The sequence below is a fragment of the Salvelinus fontinalis genome, chromosome 31 (assembly GCF_029448725.1).
Source record: "Salvelinus fontinalis isolate EN_2023a chromosome 31, ASM2944872v1, whole genome shotgun sequence".
Lineage (NCBI taxonomy): Eukaryota > Metazoa > Chordata > Actinopteri > Salmoniformes > Salmonidae > Salvelinus > Salvelinus fontinalis.
Genome location: NC_074695.1, coordinates 3020282 through 3044560, shown reverse-complemented (window position 1 = coordinate 3044560; position 24279 = coordinate 3020282). Strand labels below are relative to the sequence as shown.

General features: G+C 46.4%; 1 protein-coding gene across 1 annotated transcript in view; it reads left to right on the top strand.

Moving 5' to 3' along the window:
- LOC129829423 (filamin-A-like) overlaps window positions 1-24279 on the top strand; it is a 313184-nt gene that overhangs the window by 124018 nt on the left and 164887 nt on the right. Inside the window, exons 29-33 of the mRNA XM_055891112.1 lie at window positions 6972-7051; window positions 13366-13533; window positions 16671-16745; window positions 18961-19060; window positions 20141-20281. Coding sequence (XP_055747087.1) covers window positions 6972-7051; window positions 13366-13533; window positions 16671-16745; window positions 18961-19060; window positions 20141-20281 — 564 coding nt within the window. The remainder of the gene's footprint in view (window positions 1-6971; window positions 7052-13365; window positions 13534-16670; window positions 16746-18960; window positions 19061-20140; window positions 20282-24279) is intronic.

The following is a 24279-nucleotide window of genomic DNA, read 5'->3' as shown; positions in this document are numbered from 1 at the left end:
CCAGGTTCATCTCTCTGTAGGTGATTGCATTGAAATGGAAGGTTTGGGAATCGCTTTTAGGTGGTTGTAGATAATTAGCGGGTACCAGCCTAATTCTGCTCTGCATGAATTTGGTGTTTTACGTTGTACACAGATTATATTTTTTGCAGATTTCTGTATGCAGTCTCAATTTGGTGTTTGTCCCATTTTGTTAATTATTGTTTGGCGAGCGGACCCCAGACCTCACAACCATAAAGGGCAATGGGTTCTATAACTGATTTTAATATTTTAAGCCAGATCCTAATTGGTATGTGGAGTTGTATGTTCCTTTTGATGGCATAGAAGGCCCTTCTTGCCTTGTCTCTCAGATCGTTCACAGCTTTGTGGAAGTTACTTGTGGCGCTGATGTTTAGGCCGAGGTATGTATCATTTTTTGTGTGCTCTAGGTCAATGGTGTCTAGATGGAATTTATATTTGTGGTCCTGGTGACTGGAGCTTTTTTGGAACACCATTATTTTGGTCTGACTGAGATTTACTGTCAGGGCCCAGGTCTGACAGAACTTGTGCAGAAGATCTCGGTGCTGCTGTAGGCCGTCCTTGGTGAGGCCAGGTGCTACAGATTGTTCTAGTGCCCTCACCAATTCGTTGATATATGTTGAAAATGGTGGGGCTTAAGTTGCATCCCTGTCTCAACCCACGGCCCTGTGGAAAGAAATGTGTGTGTTTTTTGCCAATTTTAACCACGCACTTGCTGTTTGTGTACATGGATTTTATAGTGTTGTATGTTTTACCCCCAACACCACTTTCCATCAATTTGTATAGCAGACCCTCATGCCAAATTGAGTCGAAGGCTTTTTTGAAATCAACTTTTGTTTTGGTTTGTTTGTTTGTTTGTCAATTAGGGTGTGTAGGGTGAATACATGGTCTGTTGTACGGTAATTTGGTAAAAAGCCAATTTGACATTTGCTCAGTACATTGTTTTCACTGAGGAAATGTACAAGTCTGCTGTTAATGATAATGAAGAGGATTTTCCCAAGGTTGCTGTTGATGCATATCCCACGGTAGTTGTTGTGGTCAAATTTGTCTCCACTTTTGTGGATTGGGGTGATCAGTTCTTTGTTCCAAATATTGGGGAAGATGCCAGAGCTAAGAATGATGTTAAATAATTAAAATATAGCCCATTGGAATTTGTCTGTTTATTTTATAATTTCATTGAAGATACCATCAACACCACAGGCCTTTTTGGGTTGGAGGGTTTTTATTTTGTCCTGTAGTTCATTCATTGTAATTGAAGAATCCAGAGAGTTGACTAAGATTTTTATTAGATCATGTATATGTTTTTGCTGTTTGTTCTTTGTTATAGGACCAAAAAGATTGGAGAAGTGGTTTACATCTCCATTTTGTTGTTTGTTTAGTGTTTTCCAATTTTCCCAGAAGTGGTTAGAGTCTATAGATTCTTCAATTACATTGAGCTGATTTCTGACGTGCTGTTCCTTCTATTTCACCATAGTGAATGCGTAGATTCAGGTTTTCTGGGCAGGTTTCTGTTTATGTTTGGACAGGTTTCTCAATTTCTTTATTAGGTTTTTTGCATTCTTCATCAAACCATTTGTCATTGTTGTTCATTTTCTTCAGTTTTCTGATTGAAATGTTTAGATTTGATAGGGTTGAATTTGTTGTTGCCTAATTGTTGTTTGGTAGGTTTCCACACTACATTCCTTCCATCTATAGCATTTCTTAATATTATTCAGTTCCTTTGACTTTAAGGCCTCATGATTGAGTATTGCTCTGTTCAAGTAGACTCGTTGTCCTAGTAAGCTTGGTAGCCTTACCATTCAGTTCTTATAAAGTAAAATATATCATTGTAATGCATTTTTCTACTTGGCTTTTGAAAAGAAAAATAGCTTCAGACTAAACATTACTCACTCAGTTCCAGGTTGGGTGGTGTTTTCAGGTTTCTGTTTGTTTGGCTTGGGAATAATAATCCTTGGTGGTTTGAAGGTAATTCCAAAATCAGGTTGTAGGTTTGGAGTGAAGATTATGTTGTGGAGGGTTGTATCCTGTATGTGTCCTTGCCAAACAAATCCAAGTTTATTTAACTCTAAATCTCTTTTTGTAAAAACATGCTGAAAAATGTGAGCTCATCTGCTCATGACCTCTGTCTCTCTCTCAATTCAATTCAATTCGCTTTATTGGCATGACATAACAATGTACATATTCCAACTTTGGAGATTTACAATATTAACATAATATTAACATAATATTAACATAATATTACCGTTTTTTACAATCCCTTCGGCACTAATTTCAGAACCTTGTGGTCGTTTTTCAAAACTCTAAACTCAAAACTCAAAACGGTCATCACTTGTAACACAGGCTGTCCAATGTTCAAAACATTGCATTGTGTATTCAGATCTTTAAAGAAACCTTTCACTTGCAGAATCATTGGTTCAAATAACTCATTTATCATGAAATACCATGGGAACATTCACTTAGATCACCCACACACTAGATACCTGTCACGGCTGTTTAAAGAAGAGGACCAAGGTGCAGCGTGGTGAGCGTACATACTTTTAATAGTAGATGTCGCCAACAAAACAATAAACAATACAAAAACAAACCGTGAAGCTTAACGCAATGTGCCATCAAACAAAGTTAACCTCCCACAAACACAGGTGGGAAAAGGGCAACCTAAGTATGGCTCCCAATCAGAGACAACGATAGACAGCTGCCTCTGATTGAGAACCACACCCGGCCAACCACAAAGAAATAGAAAACATAGAACACAAAACATAGAATGCCCACCCCAACTCACGCCCTGACCAAACCAAAATAGAGACGTAGAAAGGATCCCTAAGGTCAGGGCGTGACACATACCGATAGTTTCACTGTGTATTTGTTCGTTCAATCATTAAATATTGTAGTACAAAATATATGATGCATGTTTCATTATGGTACCACACGTAAATACATCACTGTAAAAGGACTAGTAGAGAGAATACTACACACACAGTGGAATCATTGAACAAAATTTGACATTTCTTGATGAAATACAATAAAATCACTCATAGGTTTCTTTGAATCAAAGCAAAAATAATTAGCTACAAAAAAGACTACAGTAAAACTACTGTAAAACGTCAACTGCAGTGTTCCTCACCTGGCTTACTGTAAAACATCAACTGCAGTGTTCCTCACCTGGCTTACTGTAAAACGTCAACTGCAGTGTTCCTCACCTGGCTTACTGTAAAACATCAACTGCAGTGTTCCTCACCTGGCTTACTGTAAAACATCAACTGCAGTGTTCCTCACCTGGCTTACTGTAAAACATCAACTGCAGTGTTCCTCACCTGGCTTACTGTAAAACATCAACTGCAGTGTTCCTCACCTGGCTTACTGTAAAACATCAACTGCAGTGTTCCTCACCTGGCTTACTGTAAAACATCAACTGCAGTGTTCCTCACCTGGCTTACTGTAAAACATCAACTGCAGTGTTCCTCACCTGGCTTACTGTAAAACATCAACTGCAGTGTTCCTCACCTGGCTTACTGTAAAACATCAACTGCAGTGTTCCTCACCTGGCTTACTGTAAAACATCAACTGCAGTGTTCCTCACCTGGCTTACTGTAAAACATCAACTGCAGTGTTCCTCACCTGGCCTACTGTAAAACATCAACTGCAGTGTTCCTCACCTGGCTTACTGTAAAACATCAACTGCAGTGTTCCTCACCTGGCTTACTGTAAAACATCAACTGCAGTGTTCCTCACCTGGCTTACTGTAAAACATCAACTGCAGTGTTCCTCACCTGGCTTACTGTAAAAAGCAGAACAACGGATTGGTTACTGTACTTCTACATTTCCCCTCAACCCTGTCTTGTGGATTTGGGCCACAGCTTCTCTTTTACCTCACAATGGATGTTTTCATTAGCCAAACATCTTGGGAAGAATCTTCGGGCGAATCCAGGCCTGACGCTGGTCTGCCGTGACGTCATTGCATGCGTCATCCATGGCCTGGCTTGTTTGTGAGGGCGCCTATCATATACCTTCCACCCCCATGTGGAGAAAAATTTCTCAATCGGGTTTTAGGAAAGGAGAGTATGGGGGTAAGTAGAGGGTGGTAAATTGTGGATGGGCCTGATCCATGCTTGCACCATTTGAGCATGGTGGAACCTGACATTATCCCACACAATGACATAGGTCATGCCATCAGCTCTACAGACCTGATTTAGCTCATCAAGGACGGTTACATTCGAACAGCGAATCATGTGGCTGCCTGCAACTCAAGTAGAGAGCTTTAGTTGTTGTTGTTGTTTAGTTGTTGTTGTTGTTTAGCTGTTGTTGTTGTTTAGTTGTTGTTGTTGTTTAGTTGTTGTTGTTTAGTTGTTGTTGTTGTTTAGTTGTTGTTGTTGTTTAGTTGTTGTTGTTTTAGTTGTTGTTGTTTAGTTGTTGTTGTTGTTTAGTTGTTGTTGTTGTTTAGTTGTTGTTGTTGTTTAGTTGTTGTTTAGTTGTTGTTTAGTTGTTGTTGTTGTTTAGTTGTTGTTGTTGTTTAGTTGTTGTTGTTGTTTAGTTGTTGTTTAGTTGTTTAGTTGTTGTTGTTTAGTTGTTGTTGTTGTTTAGTTGTTGTTGTTTATTTGTTGTTGTTGTTTAGTTGTTGTTTAGTTGTTTAGTTGTTGTTTAGTTGTCGTTTAGTTGTTGTTGTTTAGTTGTTGTTGTTTAGTTGTTGTTGTTGTTTAGTTGTTGTTGTTGTTTAGTTGTTGTTGTTGTTTAGTTGTTGTTTAGTTGTTGTTGTTGTTGTTTAGCTGTTGTTGTTGTTTTTTTTTTGTTTTGTTTTTTTTTACCGTTATTTTACCAGGTAAGTTGACTGAGAACACGTTCTCATTTGCAGCAACGACCTGGGGAATAGTTACAGGGGAGAGGAGGGGGATGAATGAGCCAATTGTAAACTTTAGCTGTTGTTGTTGTTGTTTAGCTGTTGTTGTTGTTTAGTTGTTGTTGTTTAGTTGTTGTTTAGCTGTTGTTGTTGTTTAGTTGTTGTTGTTTCGTTGTTGTTGTTTAGTTGTTGTTGTTGTTTAGTTGTTGTTGTTTAGTTGTTGTTTAGCTGTTGTTGTTGTTTCGTTGTTGTTGTTTCGTTGTTGTTGTTTCGTTGTTGTTGTTTAGTTGTTGTTGTTTAGTTGTTGTTGTTGTTTAGCTGTTGTTGTTGTTGTAGTTGTTGTTGTTTAGTTGTTGTTGTTGTTGTTGTTTAGTTGTTGTTCGACCTAACATTAGAAAGGGGCAAGATGCGTAATCTAAGCAACTTTGACCGTGGTATAATTGTTGGTGCCACACATGGTGATTCCAGCATCTCAGAAACAGCTGCCCTCCTGGGATTTTGACGCACTACAGTCTCTAGAGTTTACAGAGAATGGTGCGATAAACAAAACACATTCAGTGAGCGGCAGTTCTGTGGGCAGAAACACCGTGTTAATGAGAGAGGTCAGAGGAGAATGTCCAGACTCATTCAAGCTAACAGAAAGGCCACAAAACGCTCAAATAACAGCTGTTTAAAACAGTGGTGTGCAGAAGGGCATTTCTTAACGTACAACACCGTGAATAATTCAGGCTGTTGTGTAGGCAAAAAGGGGTCCTACCCAGTACTAGATAGGTGTACCTAATAAAGTGGCCGGTGAGTGTGCAGTAATGTCACATCTGAAAACATGGTCTGGAAAAGTGGTACATGGGACCATAGAAACAGTGTCTGATAAAGAATGATGATGAAATGTTACATCCATAGATAATGTAGTCCAATTGGGTCGTGTTCCACGGTAATTGGTGTCAATGGATCTTGTTATCCTGAAACTTTCATGATCTAAACATGGAATATTGCTTGTCATTTTCATTCCTCCATCTCTCCACCTCTCCATCCCTCCATCCCTCTACCCCTCCATCCCTCCATCTCTCCATCTCTCCACCTCTCCATCCCTCCATCCCTCTACCCCTCTACCCCTCCATCCCTCCACTCCTCCATCCCTCCATCTCTCCATCTCTCCATCCCTCCATCCCTCTACCCCTCCATCCCTCCATCTCTCCATCCCTCCATCACTCTACCTCTCCATCCCTCCACTCCTCCATCCCTCCATTCCTCCATCCCTCCATTCCTCCACCCCTCCATCCCTCCATCCCTCCATCCCTACATCCCTCCATCCCTCCATCCCTCCACTCCTCCATTCCTCCACCTCTCCATCTCTCCATCCCTCCATCCCTCCATTCCTCCATCCCTCCATTCCTCCACCTCTCCATCTTTACATCCCTCCATTCCTCCATCCCTCCATCCCTCCATCCCTCCATCCCTCCATCTCTCCATATCTCCATCCCTCCATTCCTCCATCCCTCCATTCCTCCACCTCTCCATCTCTCCATTCCTCCATTCCTCCACCTCTCCTTCTCTCCATTCCTCCATTCCTCCACCTCTCCATCTCTCCATCCCTCCACCTCTCCATCCCTCCATTCCTCCATCCCTCCACCTCCATCTCTCCATTCCTCCACCTCTCCATCTCTCCATCCGTCCACCTCTCCATCCCTCCATTCCTCCATCCCTCCACCTCTCCACCTCTCAATCTCTCCATCCCTCCACCTCTCCATCTCTCCATCCCTCCATTCCTCCACCTCTCCATCTCTCCATTCCTCCACCTCTCCACCTCTCCATCTTTACATCCCTCCATCCCTCCATTCCTCCATCCCTCCATTCCTCCATCTCTCCATCCCTCCACCTCTCCATCTCTCCATCCCTCCATCCCTCCATTCCTCCATCCCTCCATTCCTCCATCTCTCCATCCCTCCACCTCTCCATCTCTCCATCTCTCCATCCCTCCATCCCTCCATCCATCCCTCCCTCCATCCCTCCATTCCTCCATCTCTCCATCCCTCCACCTCTCCATCTCTCCATCTCTCCATCCCTCCACCTCTCCACCTCTCCACCTCTCCATCTCTCCATCTCTCCATCCCTCCACTTCTCTCAGGAACTGGTGTGGGTACGACCATCCAGAGCGGCGAGCAGACCGTCATCACTGTGAATGCAAAGGCTGCTGGAAAAGGAAAGGTGAACAGATGTTGGCATCATAGAGCGATTATGTTTCTTCTATTTGTATGGTTTAGGGTTACGGTGAGAGTTAGAATTAGAGTTAGGGTTAGGTTTGTAGTTTGTTTATGAAGGTGTTTAACTGTGGTTTAACTGGGGGTTTTAGTGTGGTTATCCAGCCAGGGGTTTTAGTGTGGTTATCCAGCCAGGGGTTTTAGTGTGGTTATCCAGCCAGGGGTTTTAGTGTGGTTATCCACATGTATTCTGTCGCCTTCCTCTGGGTTGTAGTCCATGTGCCTCTCCACAGCCTCCTCTTTCCTCTCTAGGTGACGTGCCTCTCCACTCCTCCCTCCTCTCTTTCCTCTCTAGGTGACGTGCCTCTCCAACCCCTCCCTCCTCTCTCTTCTCTAGGTGACGTGCCTCTCCACCCCTCCACCCCTCTTTCCTCTCTAGGTGACGTGCCTCTCCACCCCTCCACCCCTCTCTCCTCTCTAGGTGACGTGCCTCTCCACCCCTCCACCCCTCTCTAGGTGACGTGCCTCTCCACCCCTCCACCCCTCTCTCCTCTCTAGGTGACGTGCCTCTCCACCCCTCCACCCCTCTCTCCTCTCTAGGTGACGTGCCTCTCCACCTCTCCCTCCTCTCCCTCCTCTCCCTCCTCTCTAGGTGACGTGCCTCTCCACCTCTCCCTCCTCTCTAGGTGACGTGCCTCTCCACCTCTCCCTCCTCTCTAGGTGACGTGCCTCTCCACCTCTCCCTCCTCTTTAAGTGATGTGCCTCTCCACCCCTCCACCCCTCTCTCCTATCTAGGTGACGTGCCTCTCCACTCCCTCCCTCCCTCCACTCTCTCCTCTCTAGGTGACGTGCCTCTCCACCCCTCCACCCCTCTCTCCTCTCTAGGTGACGTGCCTCTCCACCCCTCCACCCCTCTCTCCTCTCTAGGTGACGTGCCTCTCCACTACCTCCCTCCCTCCACTCTCTCCTCTCTAGGTGACGTGCCTCTCCACCCCTCCACCCCTCTCTCCTCTCTAGGTGACGTGCCTCTCCACCCCTCCACCCCTCTCTCCCATCTAGGTGACGTGCCTCTCCACTCCCTCCCTCCCTCCACTCTCTCCTCTCTAGGTGACGTGCCTCTCCACCTCTCCCTCCTCTCCCTCCTCTCCCTCCTCTCTAGGTGACGTGCCTCTCAACCTCTCCCTCCTCTCTAGGTGACGTGCCTCTCCACTCCCTCCCTCCTCTCTCTCCTCTCTAGGTGACGTGCCTCTCCACTCCCTCCCTCCTCTCTCTCCTCTAGGTGACGTGCCTCTCCACCTCTCCCTCCTCTCTAAGTGACGTGCCTCTCCACTCCCTCCCTCCTCTCTCTCCTCTAGGTGACGTGCCTCTCCACTCCCTCCTCTCTTTCCTCTCTAGTTGACGTGCCTCTCCACCCCTCCCTCCTCTCTCCTCTCTAGGTGACGTGCCTCTCCACCCCTCCACCCCTCTCTCCTCTCTAGGTGACGTGCCTCTCCACCCCTCCACCCCTCTCTCCTCTCTAGGTGACGTGCCTCTCCACCCCTCCACCCCTCTCTCCTCTCTAGGTGACGTGCCTCTCCACCTCTCCCTCCTCTCTAGGTGACGTGCCTCTCCACCTCTCCCTCCTCTTTAAGTGATGTGCCTCTCCACCCCTCCACCCCTCTCTCCTATCTAGGTGACGTGCCTCTCCCCTCCCTCCCTCCCTCCACTCTCTCCTCTCTAGGTGACGTGCCTCTCCACCCCTCCACCCCTCTCTCCTCTCTAGGTGACGTGCCTCTCCACCCCTCCACCCCTCTCTCCTCTCTAGGTGACGTGCCTCTCCACTCCCTCCTCTCTCTCCTCTCTAGGTGACGTGCCTCTCCACTACCTCCCTCCCTCCTCTCTCCTCTCTAGGTGACGTGCCTCTCCACCCCTCCACCCCTCTATCCTCTCTAGGTGACGTGCCTCTCCACCCCTCCACCCCTCTCTCCTCTCTAGGTGACGTGCCTCTCCACCCCTCCACCCCTCTCTCCTATCTAGGTGACGTGCCTCTCCACTCCCTCCCTCCCTCCACTCTCTCCTCTCTAGGTGACGTGCCTCTCCACTCCCTCCCTCCTCTCTTTCCTCTCTAGGTGACGTGCCTCTCCACCTCTCCCTCCTCTCTAAGTGATGTGCCTCTCCACCTCTCCCTCCTCTCTAGGTGACGTGCCTCTCCACTCCATCCCTCCCTCCACTCTCTCCTCTCTAGGTGACGTGCCTCTCCACTCCCTCCCTCCCTCCTCTCTTTCCTCTCTAGGTGACGTGCCTCTCCACCTCTCCCTCCTCTCTAAGTGATGTGCCTCTCCACCTCTCCCTCCTCTCTAGGTGACGTGCCTCTCCACTCCATCCCTCCCTCCACTCTCTCCTCTCTAGGTGACGTGCCTCTCCACTCCCTCCCTCCTCTCTCTCCTCTCTAGGTGACGTGCCTCTCCAACTCTCCCTCCTCTCTAGGTGACGTGCCTCTCCACTCCTTCCTCTCTCTCCTCTCTAGGTGACGTGCCTCTCCACTTCCTTCCCTCCTCTCTCCTCTCTAGGTGACGTGCCTCTCCACTCCCTCCCTCCTCTCTCTCCTCTCTAGGTGACGTGCCTCTCCACTCCCTCCCTCCTCTCTCCTCTCTAGGTGACGTGCCTCTCCACTCCTTCCTCTCTCTCCTCTCTAGGTGACGTGCCTCTCCACCCCTCCCTCCTGTCTCCTCTCTAGGTGACGTGCCTCTCCACTCCCTCCCTCCTCTCTCTCCTCTCTAGGTGACGTGCCTCTCCACTCCTTCCTCTCTCTCCTCTCTAGGTGACGTGCCTCTCCACCCCTCCCTCCTGTCTCCTCTCTAGGTGACGTGCCTCTCCACCCCTCCTTCCTCTCTCTCCTCTCTAGGTGACGTGCCTCTCCACTCCCTCCCTCCTCTATCTCCTCTCTAGGTGACGTGCCTCTCCACCTCTCCCTCCTCTCTAAGTGATGTGCCTCTCCACCTCTCCCTCCTCTTTAAGTGATGTGCCTCTCCACCCCTCCACCCCTCTCTCCTATCTAGGTGACGTGCCTCTCCACCCCTCCCTCCACTCTCTCCTCTCTAGGTGACCTGCCTCTCCACTCCCTCCTCTCTCTCCTCTCTAGGTGACGTGCCTCTCCACTCCCTCCCTCCTGTCTCCTCTCTAGGTGACGTGCCTCTCCACTCCCTCCCTCCTCTCTCTCCTCTCTAGGTGGCGTGCCTCTCCACTCCCTCCCTCCTCTCCCTCCTCTCTAGGTGACGTGCCTCTCCACCTCTCCCTCCTCTTTAAGTGATGTGCCTCTCCACCCCTCCACCCCTCTCTCCTATCTAGGTGACGTGCCTCTCCACCCCTCCCTCCTCTCTAGGTGACGTGCCTCTCCACTCCCTCCCTCCTCTCTCTCCTCTCTAGGTGACGTGCCTCTCCACTCCCTCCCTCCTCTCTCTCCTCTCTAGATGACGTGCCTCTCCACCTCTCCCTCCTCTCTAGGTGACGTGCCTCTCCACTCCCTCCTCTCTCTCCTCTCTAGGTGACGTGCCTCTCCACCCCTCCCTCCTCTCTCTCCTCTCTAGGTGACGTGCCTCTCCACTCCCTCCCTCCTCTCTCTCCTCTCTAGGTGACGTGCCTCTCCACTCCCTCCTCTCTCTCCTCTCTAGGTGACGTGCCTCTCCACCCCTCCCTCCTCTCTCCTCTCTAGGTGACGTGCCTCTCCACTCCCTCCTCTCTCTCCTCTCTAGGTGACGTACCTCTCCACCCCTCCCTCCTCTCTAGGTGACGTGCCTCTCCACTCCCTCCCTCCTCTCTCTCCTCTCTAGGTGACGTGCTTCTCCACCCCTCCCTCCTCTCCCTCCTCTCTAGGTGACGTGCCTCTCCACCCCTCCCTCCTCTCTCCTCTCTAGGTGGCGTGCCTCTCCACCCCCTCCCTCCTCTCCCTCCTCTCTAGGTGACGTGCCTCTCCACCCCTCCCTCCTCTCTCCTCTCTAGGTGACATGCCTCTCCACTCCCTCCTCTCTCTCCTCTCTAGGTGGCGTGCCTCTCCACCCCCTCCCTCCTCTCCCTCCTCTCTAGGTGACGTGCCTCTCCACCCCTCCCTCCTCTCTCTCCTCTCTAGGTGACGTGCCTCTCCAATCCCTCCCTCCTCTCTCTCCTCTCTAGGTGGCGTGCCTCTCCACCCCCTCCCTCCTCTCCCTCCTCTCTAGGTGACGTGCCTCTCCACCCCTCCCTCCTCTCTCCTCTCTAGGTGACATGCCTCTCCACTCCCTCCTCTCTCTCCTCTCTAGGTGACGTGCCTCTCCACCCCTCCCTCCTGTCTCCTCTCTAGGTGACGTGCCTCTCCACCCCTCCCTCCTCTTTCCTCTCTAGTTGACGTGCCTCTCCACCCCTCCCTCCTCTCTCCTCTCTAGGTGGCATGCCTCTCCACTCCCTCCCTCCTCTCCCTCCTCTCTAGGTGACGTGCCTCTCCACCCCTCCCTCCTCTCTCCTCTCTAGGTGGCGTGCCTCTCCACTCCCTCCCTCCTCTCCCTCCTCTCTAGGTGACGTGCCTCTCCACCCCTCCCTCCCCTCTCCTCTCTAGGTGACGTGCCTCTCCACCCCTCCCTCCTCTCTCTCCTCTCTAGGTGACGTGCCTCTCCACTCCCTCCTCTCTCTCCTCTCTAGGTGACGTGCCTCTCCACTCCCTCCTCTCTCTCCTCTCTAGGTGACGTGCCTCTCCACTCCCTCCCTCCTCTCTCTCCTCTCTAGGTGACGTGCCTCTCCACTCCCTCCCTCCTCTCTCTCCTCTCTAGGTGACGTGCCTCTCCACCCCTCCCTCCTCTCTCTCCTCTCTAGGTGACGTGCCTCTCCACTCCCTCCCTCCTCTCTCTCCTCTCTAGGTGACGTGCCTCTCCACTCCCTCCTCTCTAAGTGATGTGCCTCTCCACCCCTCCCTCCTCTCTAGGTGACGTGCCTCTCCACCTCTCCCTCCTCTCTAGGTGACGTGCCTCTCCACCCCTCCCTCCTCTCTCCTCTCTAGGTGAAGTGCCTCTCCACTCCCTCCACTCTCTCCTCTCTAGGTGACGTGCCTCTCCACTCCCTCCCTCCTCTCTCTCCTCTCTAGGTGACGTGCCTCTCCACCCCTCCCTCCTCTCTCTCCTCTCTAGGTGACGTGCCTCTCCACTCCCTCCCTCCTCTCTCTCCTCTCTAGGTGACGTGCCTCTCCACTCCCTCCCTCCTCTCTCTCCTCTCTAGGTGACGTGCCTCTCCACTCCCTCCCTCCTCTCTCTCCTCTCTAGTTGACGTGCCTCTCCACTCCCTCCCTCCTCTCTCTCCTCTCTAGGTGACGTGCCTCTCCACTCCCTCCTCTCTCTCCTCTCTAGGTGACGTGCCTCTCCACTCCCTCCTCTCTCTCCTCTCTAGGTGACGTGCCTCTCCACCCCTCCACCCCTCTCTCCTCTCTAGGTGACGTGCCTCTCCACTCCCTCCTCTCTCTCCTCTCTAGGTGACGTGCCTCTCCACAGCCTCCTCTCTCCTCTCTAGGTGACGTGCCTCTCCACTTCTCCCTCCTCTCTCTCCTCTCTAGGTGACGTGCCTCTCCACTCCCTCCCTCCTCTCTCTCTCCTCTCTAGGTGACGTGCCTCTCCACTCCCTTCCTCCTCTCTCTCCTCTCTAGGTGACGTGCCTCTCCACTCCCTCCCTCCCTCCTCTCTCTCCTCTCTAGGTGACGTGCCTCTCCACTCCCTCCTCTCTCTCCTCTCTAGGTGACGTGCCTCTCCACAGCCTCCTCTCTCCTCTCTAGGTGACGTGCCTCTCCACTTCTCCCTCCTCTCTCTCCTCTCTAGGTGACGTGCCTCTCCACTCCCTCCCTCCTCTCTCTCTCCTCTCTAGGTGACGTGCCTCTCCACTCCCTTCCTCCTCTCTCTCCTCTCTAGGTGACGTGCCTCTCCACTCCCTCCCTCCCTCCTCTCTCTCCTCTCTAGGTGACGTGCCTCTCCACTCCCTCCTCTCTCTCCTCTCTAGGTGACGTGCCTCTCCACAGCCTCCTCTCTCCTCTCTAGGTGACGTGCCTCTCCACTTCTCCCTCCTCTCTCTCCTCTCTAGGTGACGTGCCTCTCCACCCCTCCACCCCTCTCTCCTCTCTAGGTGACGTGCCTCTCCACCCCTCCCTCCTGTCTCCTCTCTAGGTGACGTGCCTCTCCACCCCTCCACCCCTCTCTCCTCTCTAGGTGACGTGCCTCTCCACTCCCTCCCTCCTCTCCCTCTTCTCTAGGTGACGTGCCTCTCCACTCCCTCCCTCCTCCCTCTCTCCTCTCTAGGTGACGTGCCTCTCCACTCCTCTCTCTCCTCTCTAGGTGACGTGCAGTGTGTCTACCCCAGAAGGGGTGGAGTTAGATGTAGACGTTGTGGAGAAGGAGGATGGAACCTTTGATATTTTCTACACCGCCCCCCAGCCTGGAGATTACTGTATCTGCGTTCGCTTTGGAGGGGAACTCATCCCCAACAGCCCCTTCCTAGTCACGGTACTTACAGCGAGACATACACACACACACATACGGACACACATAGTCACACACAGACATACGCAGTCACTCACAGAGTCACATACAAATACACGCAGATGTACATCAGACCTGGCTTCAAATACATGTGTATTTGAGGATTCGGTATTTAAAATACTTGTTTCTGTGTATTTGAAAATACAAGTACTTTTATTTGACTATTTGAATGGTTATTTGTTAAAACCAAATAGATTTTCAAATACTTATTTAAAATGCCTAGGTTAAATACCTAGGTTAAATAACCAAGTTAAATAACCCGGGTTAAATCCCCGGGTTAAATACCTAGATTAACTTCTCTAGGGTATGTGGGACGGTAGCGTCCGACCTCGTCAACAGCCAGTGAAACTGCAGGGCGCCAAATTCAAAACAACAGAAATCCCATAATTTAAATTCCTCAGACATACATGTATTTTACACCATTTTAAAGATACACTTGTTGTAAATCCAGCCACAGTGTCCGATTTCAAAAAGGTTTTACGACGAAAGCACACCAAACGATTATGTTAGGTATGAGCCAAGTCACAGAAAAACACAGACATTTTTCCAGCCAAAGAGAGCAGTAACAAAAAGCAGAAATAGAGATATAATTAATCACTAACCTTTGATGATCTTCATCAGATGACACTCATAGGACTTCATGTTACACAATACATGTATGTTTTGTTCGGTAAAGTTCATATTTATATTAAAAATCTGAGTTTAGACGGGACGCTACTGTCTCACTTGGCAAAAAGTCTGAGAAAATGCAGAGCGCCAAATTAAAGTTAATTACGATGAAAATTACTATAAAATCAAACTTTCATTAAATCACACATGAAAGATACCAAATTAAAGCTACACTGGTTGTGAATCCAGCCAACAGGTCAGAATTCAAATAGGCTTTTCGGCGAAAGCATACGATGCTATTATCTGAGGATAGCACCATTGTAAACAAAGAGAGAAGCATATTTCAACCCTGCAGGCGAGACACAAAACGCAGAAATAAAAATATAATTCATGCCTTACCTTTGACGAGCTTCTTTTGTTGACACTCCAATATGTCCCATAAACATCACAAATGGTCCTTTTGTTCGATTAATTCCGTCAATATATATCCAAAATGTCCATTTATTTGGCGCGTTTGAACCAGAAAAACACAGGTTCCAACTTGCTCAAACGTGACGACAAAATATCTCAAAGGTTACCTGTAAACTTTGCCAAAAATTTCAAACTACTTTTGTAATACAACAGTATTTAACTGTATTTTTTAACGTTAATAATCGATAAAATTGAAGACGGGATGATCTGTGTTCAATACCGGAGGAAAACAATATGTAGCATGCTTTCTGGTCTCGCGCATCTAACAAACCTGACACGTCGAGTGACTCTCGTCCAAGATGGCCGTACTTCTTCATTACACAAAGGAATAACCTCAACCAATTTCTCAGGACTGTTGACATCCAGTGGAAGCCGTAGGAACTGCAAGCAGGTCGCTTAGAAGTCTGGTTTCCCAATGAAATCTCATTGAAAAGAGAGTGACCTCAAAAAAATGAATTCTGAATGGTTTGTCCTCGGGGTTTTGCCTGCTACATAAGTTCTGTTATACTCACAGACATGATTCAAACCGTTTTAGAAACTTCAGAGTGTTTTCTATCCAAATATATTAACAATATGCATATCTTATCATCTGGGGATGAGTAGCTGGCAGTTGAATTTGGGTATGCTTTTCATCCAAACGTGAAAATGCTGCCCCTACCGTAGAGAAGTTAAATAACCAGGTTAAATAACTAGGTTAAATCCCGGGTTAAATCCCGGGTTAAATACCTATATGATATACCCTGGTTAAATACCTAGGTTAAATAATCAGCTTTAAAAAACAGGTTTAATCCCCGGGTTAAATCCCCAGGTTAAATCCCCAGATTAAAAACCTAGATTAAATACCCTGGTTAAATACCTAGGTTAAATAACTGAGTTAAACCCCGGGTTAAATACCCAGGTTAAATACCTAGGTGAAATAACCGGGTTGTCACGCCCTGACCTTAGAGAGCCTGTTTATTTCTCTATTTCTTTAGGTCTGGGTGTGATTTGGGTGGGCATTCTAGTTTTCTATTTCTTTGTTGGCCGGGTATGGTTCCCAATCAGAGGCAGCTGTCTATCGTTGTCTCTGATTCCCAATCATACTTAGGCAGCCTGTTTTCCAAACCCTAGTTTGTGGGATTTTGTTTTTGCACAGTAGCTGTCTAGCCCTGCAGAACTTTACGTTCGTTTATATTTTGTTGTTTTGTCGGTGTTTCAGTATTAAATATCATGAACGCTTTCCACGCTGCGCTTTGGTCTCGTTCCTTCAAACACGGGCGTAACATGGGTTAAATAACCGGGTTAAATACCTGGGTTAATCCAAGGGTTAAATCCACGGGTTAAATACCCAGATTAAATAACCGGGTTACATACCTGGGTTAAATAACCTTGTTAAATACTCGGTTTAAATACCCAGGTCAAATACCCAGTTTAAATACATAGGTTAAACACCTGTGTCAAAAACCCGGGTGAAATACCCTGGTTAAATACCTGGGTTAAATACCTAGCTTAAATACCCTGCTTAAATACCCAGGTTAAACACGTAGGTTAAGTCCTGGGTTAAATCCTAGGTTAAATCCCAGGGTTAAATACCCAGATTAAATCCCTAGGTTAAATCCCTAGGTTAAATCCCTGAGTTAAATACCTGGGTTTAAAAAACGGGTTAAATACCTGGGTAAATTACCTCTTGGCCTGCCCTCCCTCTACAACAGCTGCTCATCGGACTGTCCAGAGACACAGAGCTCGTCGGTCTAGTGGAGGTGACAGAACGTTGCAGATAGAAATGTAACCAATAGATCTGACACCTTCTGACAGACAATCATGTCTGTTCCAGACGACACATTTCTATGTGAACGTTGTGTAATGTTGAGCCCTCGTAAACCCCAGAGCCTAGTCAGACAAACACACACCTCTTCTATTCCACTCCACTCCCCTCCTTACCTCTCCTCCTCTTATCCCTTTCTCCTCTTCCCTCCTTCCTCTCCCCTTCTCCCTCCTCTTCTCCCTCCTTACCTGCTCCCCTCCACCCTCCTCCCCCTCAGGCATTGGAAGGATCCCCCTCAGATCAGCTCCTCCAACAGGAACAACAACCACAGTACTACAGTCAACAACCCTCGGTACTGGTCTCTCCTCTCCTCTCCTCTCCTCTCTCCTCTCCTCTCTCCTCTCCTCTCGCCCCCACAAGAGGATTAGTGGTTATTTTGTGAATCATTAATGTGACTCCACATTTGACAAAATGGCCACCCTGTGTCTATATATCGTCTGTCTGCCTGTTTCTTATGTTATGCTGTAATTCTCTGTGTCAATGTCGGTGGGTTCATCTTCTTCTTCATCATCATCATCATCATCATCATCATCATCATCATCATCATCATCATCATCTTGTGTGTTGTATGTTTTGGTGTTTGGTCCGTATCGCCTTCTCATTTCAGCTACAGTCTATTCTGCTGTGTGTACCTGCATATCTCACCCCCCTCACCAACCCCATACCTCATCCCTCCTCACCCCCTCACCAACCCCATACCTCATCCCTCCTCACCCTCCTCACCTCACCCCTCCTCATCCCTCCTCACCCCCTCACCCAACCCCGTACCTCACCCCTCCTCATCCCTCCTCATCCCTCCTCACCCAACCCCGTACCTCACCCCTCCTCATCCCTCCTCACCCCCTCACCCAACCCCATACCTCATCCCTCCTCACCCCCTCACCCAACCCCATACCTCATCCCTCCTCACCCTCCTCACCAACCCCATACCTCATCCCTCCTCACCCTCCTCACCAACCCCATACCTCATCCCTCCTCATCCCCTCACCCAACCCCACACCTCAGTCTGTCACCCTCCTCACCCAAGCCCATAACTCATCCCTCCTCACCCCTCACCAACCCCATACCTCATCCCTCCTCACCCCCTCATCCAACCCCATACCTCATCCCTCCTCACCCCCTCACCAACCCCATACCTCATCCCTCCTCACCCCCTCACCAACCCCATACCTCATCCCTCCTCACCCCCTCATCCAACCCCATACCTCATCCCTCCTCACCCCCTCACCAACCCCATACCTCAGTCCCTCACAGCTCCTCACCCAACCCCATACCTCAGTCCGTCACCCTCCTCACCCAACCCCATACCTCATCCCTCCTCACCCCTCACCAACCCCATACCTCATCCCTCCTCACCCCCTCATCCAACCCCATACCTCATCCCTCCTCACCCCCTCACCAACCCCATACCTCATCCCTCCTCACCCCCTCACCCAACCCCATACCTCAGTCCGTCACCCCCCTCACCAACCCCATACCTCATCCCTCCTCACCCCCCACACCAACCCCATACCTCATCCCTCCTCACCCCCTCACCAACCCCATACCTCATCCCTCCTCACCCCCTCACCAACCCCATACCTCATCCCTCCTCACCCCCTCACCAACCCCATACCTCATCCCTCCTCACCCCCTCACCAACCCCATACCTCATCCCTCCTCACCCCCTCACCAACCCCATACCTCATCCCTCCTCACCCCCTCGCCAACCCCATACCTCATCCCTCCTCACCCCCTCACCAACCCCATACCTCATCCCTCCTCACCCCCTCACCCAACCCCACACCTCATCCCTCCTCACCCCCTCACCAACCCCATACCTCATCCCTCCTCACCCCCCTCACCAACCCCATACCTCATCCCTCCTCACCCCCTCACCAACCCCATACCTCATCCCTCCTCACCCCCTCACCAACCCCATACCTCATCCCTCCTCACCCCCTCACCAACCCCATACCTCATCCCTCCTCACCCCCTCACCAACCCCATACCTCATCCCTCCTCACCCCCTCGCCAACCCCATACCTCATCCCCCCTCACCCCCTCACCAACCCCATACCTCATTCCTCCTCACCCCCTCACCCAACCCCGTACCTCACCCCTCCTCAACCCTCCTCACCTCACCCCTCCTCACCCCCTCACCAACACCATACCTCACCCCTCACCCAACCCCGTACCTCACCCCCTCACCAAAACCATACCTCACCCCCTCACCCAACACCATACCTCACCCCCTCACCCAACCCCGTACCTCACCCCTCCTCACCCCCTCATCAAAGCCATACCTCACCCCTCCTCACCCAACACCATACCTCACCCCTCCTCACCCCCTCACCAAACCCATACCTCACCCCTCCTCACCCAACACCATACCTCACCCCTCCTCACCCAATCCCATACCTCACCCCTCCTCACCCAATCCCATACCTCAGTCCCTCCCTCCCTCCCTCCCCCTCCCTACCCAACCCTCCTCCCCCCTCAGACTCTCGTTGACCTCTGCCCTCTAGGCAACAGACGGGCCAATGCGAACGAACGGTTTGGACGTTGAGGGACTCCGGCCGTTTGATCTGATCATCCCCTTCACCATCCAGAATGGAGAGATCACAGGTACACACACACACAGACACACAGACACACAGACACACAGACACACAGACACACAGACACACAGACACACAGACACACAGACACACAAACACACAGACACACAGACACACAGACACACAGACAGACACACACAGACACACAGACACACACAGACACACAGACAGACACACAGACAGACACACACACAGACACACACACACAGACACACAGACAGACACACAGACACACACACAGACACACACACACACACACAGACACACAGACAGACACACAGACACACACAGACACACAGACAGACAGACACACAGACACACAGACACACAGACACACAGACACACAGACACACAGACACACAAACACACAGACACACAGACACACAGACACACAGACAGACACACACAGACACACAGACACACACAGACACACAGACAGACACACAGACAGACACACACACAGACACACACACACAGACACACAGACAGACACACAGACACACACACAGACACACACACACACACACAGACACACAGACAGACACACAGACACACACAGACACACAGACAGACACACAGACAGACACACAGACACACAGACACACAGACACACAGACAGACACACAGACAGACACACAGACACACAGACACACAGACACACAGACAGACACACAGACAGACACACAGACAGACACACAGACAGACACACAGACAGACACACAGACACACAGACAGACACACAGACACACAGACAGACACACAGACACACAGACAGACACACAGACACACAGACAGACACACAGACAGACACACAGACACACAGACACACAGACACACAGACACACAGACAGACACACAGACAGACACACAGACACACAGACACACAGACACACAGACAGACACACAGACAGACACACAGACAGACACACAGACAGACACACAGACAGACACACAGACACACAGACACACAGCGGGTTTAAGAAGCAGAGAGCAGACCGGATGTAGCCGAGTCCTCAGATTTTTTTCAACGACTTCTACTAAAAACCAAAACCAAGGCCCGCCTGTCTACCCGTTATCTCGTCCCCAGGTGATGTGCGCATGCCGTCAGGTAAGACAGCCAAGCCAGACATCACAGACAACAAGGACGGGACAGCAACGGTTACATATGCTCCAACTGAGGTCGGCCTGCACGAGATGGACATCAAATACGACGGGATACACATCCCTGGTACGGACAACACACACCACACACACTAACATTACACATATACACACTAACATTACACATATACACACTAACATTAACAGTACACATATACACACTAACATTACACATATACACACTAACATTAACAGTACACACTAACATTAACAGTACACATATACACACTAACATTAACAGTACACATATACACACTAACATTACACATATACACACTAACATTAACAATACACACTAACATTAGCAGTACACATATACACACTAACATTACACATATACACACTAACATTAGCATTACACATATACACACTAACATTACACATATACACACTAACATTACACATATACACACTAACATTAACAGTACACATATACACACTAACATTACACATATACACACTAACATTAACAGTACACATATACACACTAACATTACACATATACACACTAACATTACACATATACACACTAACATTACACATATACACACTAACATTAACAGTACACATATACACACTAACATTACACATATACACACTAACATTAACAGTACACACTAACATTAGCAGTACACACTAACATTAACAGTACACATATACACACTAACATTAACAGTACACATATACACACTAACATTAACAGTACACACTAACATTAACAGTACACATATACACACTAGCATTACACATATACACACTAACATTAACAGTACACATATACACACTAACATTAACAGTACACATATACACACTAACATTAACAGTACACATATACACACTAGCATTACACATATACACACTAACATTAACAGTACACATATACACACTAACATTAACAGTACACATATACACACTAACATTAACAGTACACATATACACACTAACATTAACATTACACACTAACATTAACAATACACACTAACATTAACAATACACATATACACACTAACATTACACATATACACACTAACATTAACATTACACATATACACACTAACATTAACATTACACACTAACATTAACAATACACACTAACATTAACAATACACATATACACACTAGCATTACACATATACACACTAATATTACACATATACACACTAACATTACACATATACACACTAACATTAACAATACACATATACACACTAGCATTACACATATACACACTAACATTACACATATACACACTAACATTAACATTACACATATACACACTAATATTACACATATACACACTAGCATTACACATATACACACTAACATTACACATATACACACTAACATTAACAATACACATATACACACTAGCATTACACATATACACACTAATATTACACACTAACATTAACAGTACACATATACACACTAACATTACACATATACACACTAACATTAACAATACACATATACACACTAGCATTACACATATACACACTAATATTACACACTAACATTAACAGTACACATATACACACTAACATTACACATATACACACTAACATTAACAGTACACATATACACACTAACATTAACAGTACACATATACACACTAACATTAACATTACACACTAACATTAACAGTACACATATACACACTAACATTAACATTACACATATACACACTAACATTACACATATACACACTAACATTAACAGTACACATATACACACTAACATTACACATATACACACTAACATTAACAGTACACATATACACACTAACATTACACATATACACACTAACATTACACATATACACACTAACATTAACATTACACATATACACACTAACATTACACATATACACACTAACATTAACATTACACATATACACACTAACATTACACATATACACACTAACATTAACATTACACATATACACACTAACATTAACATTACACACTAACATTAACAGTACACATATACACACTAACATTACACATATACACACTAACATTAACATTACACATATACACACTAACATTAACATTACACACTAACATTAACAGTACACATATACACACTAACATTAACAGTACACATATACACACTAACATTAACATTACACATATACACACTAACATTAACATTACACACTAACATTAACAGTACACACTAACATTAACAGTACACATATACACACTAACATTAACATTACACATATACACACTAACATTAACAGTACACATATACACACTAACATTAACATTACACATATACACACTAACATTAACATTACACACTAACATTAATATTACACACTAACATTAACAGTACACATATACACACTAACATTACACATATACACACTAACATTAACAGTACACATATACACACTAACATTAACATTACACATATACACACTAACATTAACAGTACACATATACACACTAACATTAACAGTACACATATACACACTAACATTAACATTACACATATACACACTAACATTAACATTACACACTAACATTAACAGTACACATATACACACTAACATTACACATATACACACTAACATTACACATATACACACTAACATTAACAGTACACATATACACACTAACATTAACATTACACACTAACATTAACAGTACACATATACACACTAACATTAACAGTACACATATACACACTAACATTAACATTACACACTAACATTAACAGTACACATATACACACTAACATTAACAGTACACATATACACACTAACATTAACATTACACACTAACATTAACAGTACACATATACACACTAACATTAACATTACACATATACACACTAACATTAACAGTACACATATACACACTAACATTAACATTACACATATACACACTAACATTAACATTACACACTAACATTAACATTACACACTAACATTAACATTACACATATACACACTAACATTAACATTACACACTAACATTAACAGTACACATATACACACTAACATTAACATTACACACTAACATTAACAGTACACATATACACACTAACATTAACATTACACATATACACACTAACATTAACAGTACACATATACACACTAACATTAACATTACACATATACACACTAACACTAATATTACACACTAACATTAACAGTACACATATACACACTAACATTACACATATACACACTAACATTAACATTACACATATACACACTAACATTAACATTACACATATACACACTAACATTACACATATACACACTAACATTACACATATACACACTAACATTACACATATACACACTAACATTACACATATACACACTAACATTACACATATACACACTAACATTACACATATACACACTAACATTACACATATACACACTAACATTACACATATACACACTAACATTACACATATACACACTAACATTACACATATACACACTAACATTACACATATACACACTAACATTACACATATACACACTAACATTACACATATACACACTAACATTACACATATACACACTAACATTACACATATACACACTAACATTAACATTACACATATACACACTAACATTAACATTACACATATACACACTAACATTACACATATACACACTAACATTACACATATACACACTAACATTACACATATACACACTAACATTAACATTACACATATACACACTAACATTAACATTACACATATACACACTAACATTACACATATACACACTAACATTAACAGTACACATATACACACTAACATTACACATATACACACTAACATTAACATTACACATATACACACTAACATTACACATATACACACTAACATTACACATATACACACTAACATTACACATATACACACTAACATTACACATATACACACTAACATTAACATTACACATATACACACTAACATTACACATATACACACTAACATTACACATATACACACTAACATTACACATATACACACTAACATTAACATTACACATATACACATTAACATTACACATATACACACTAACAT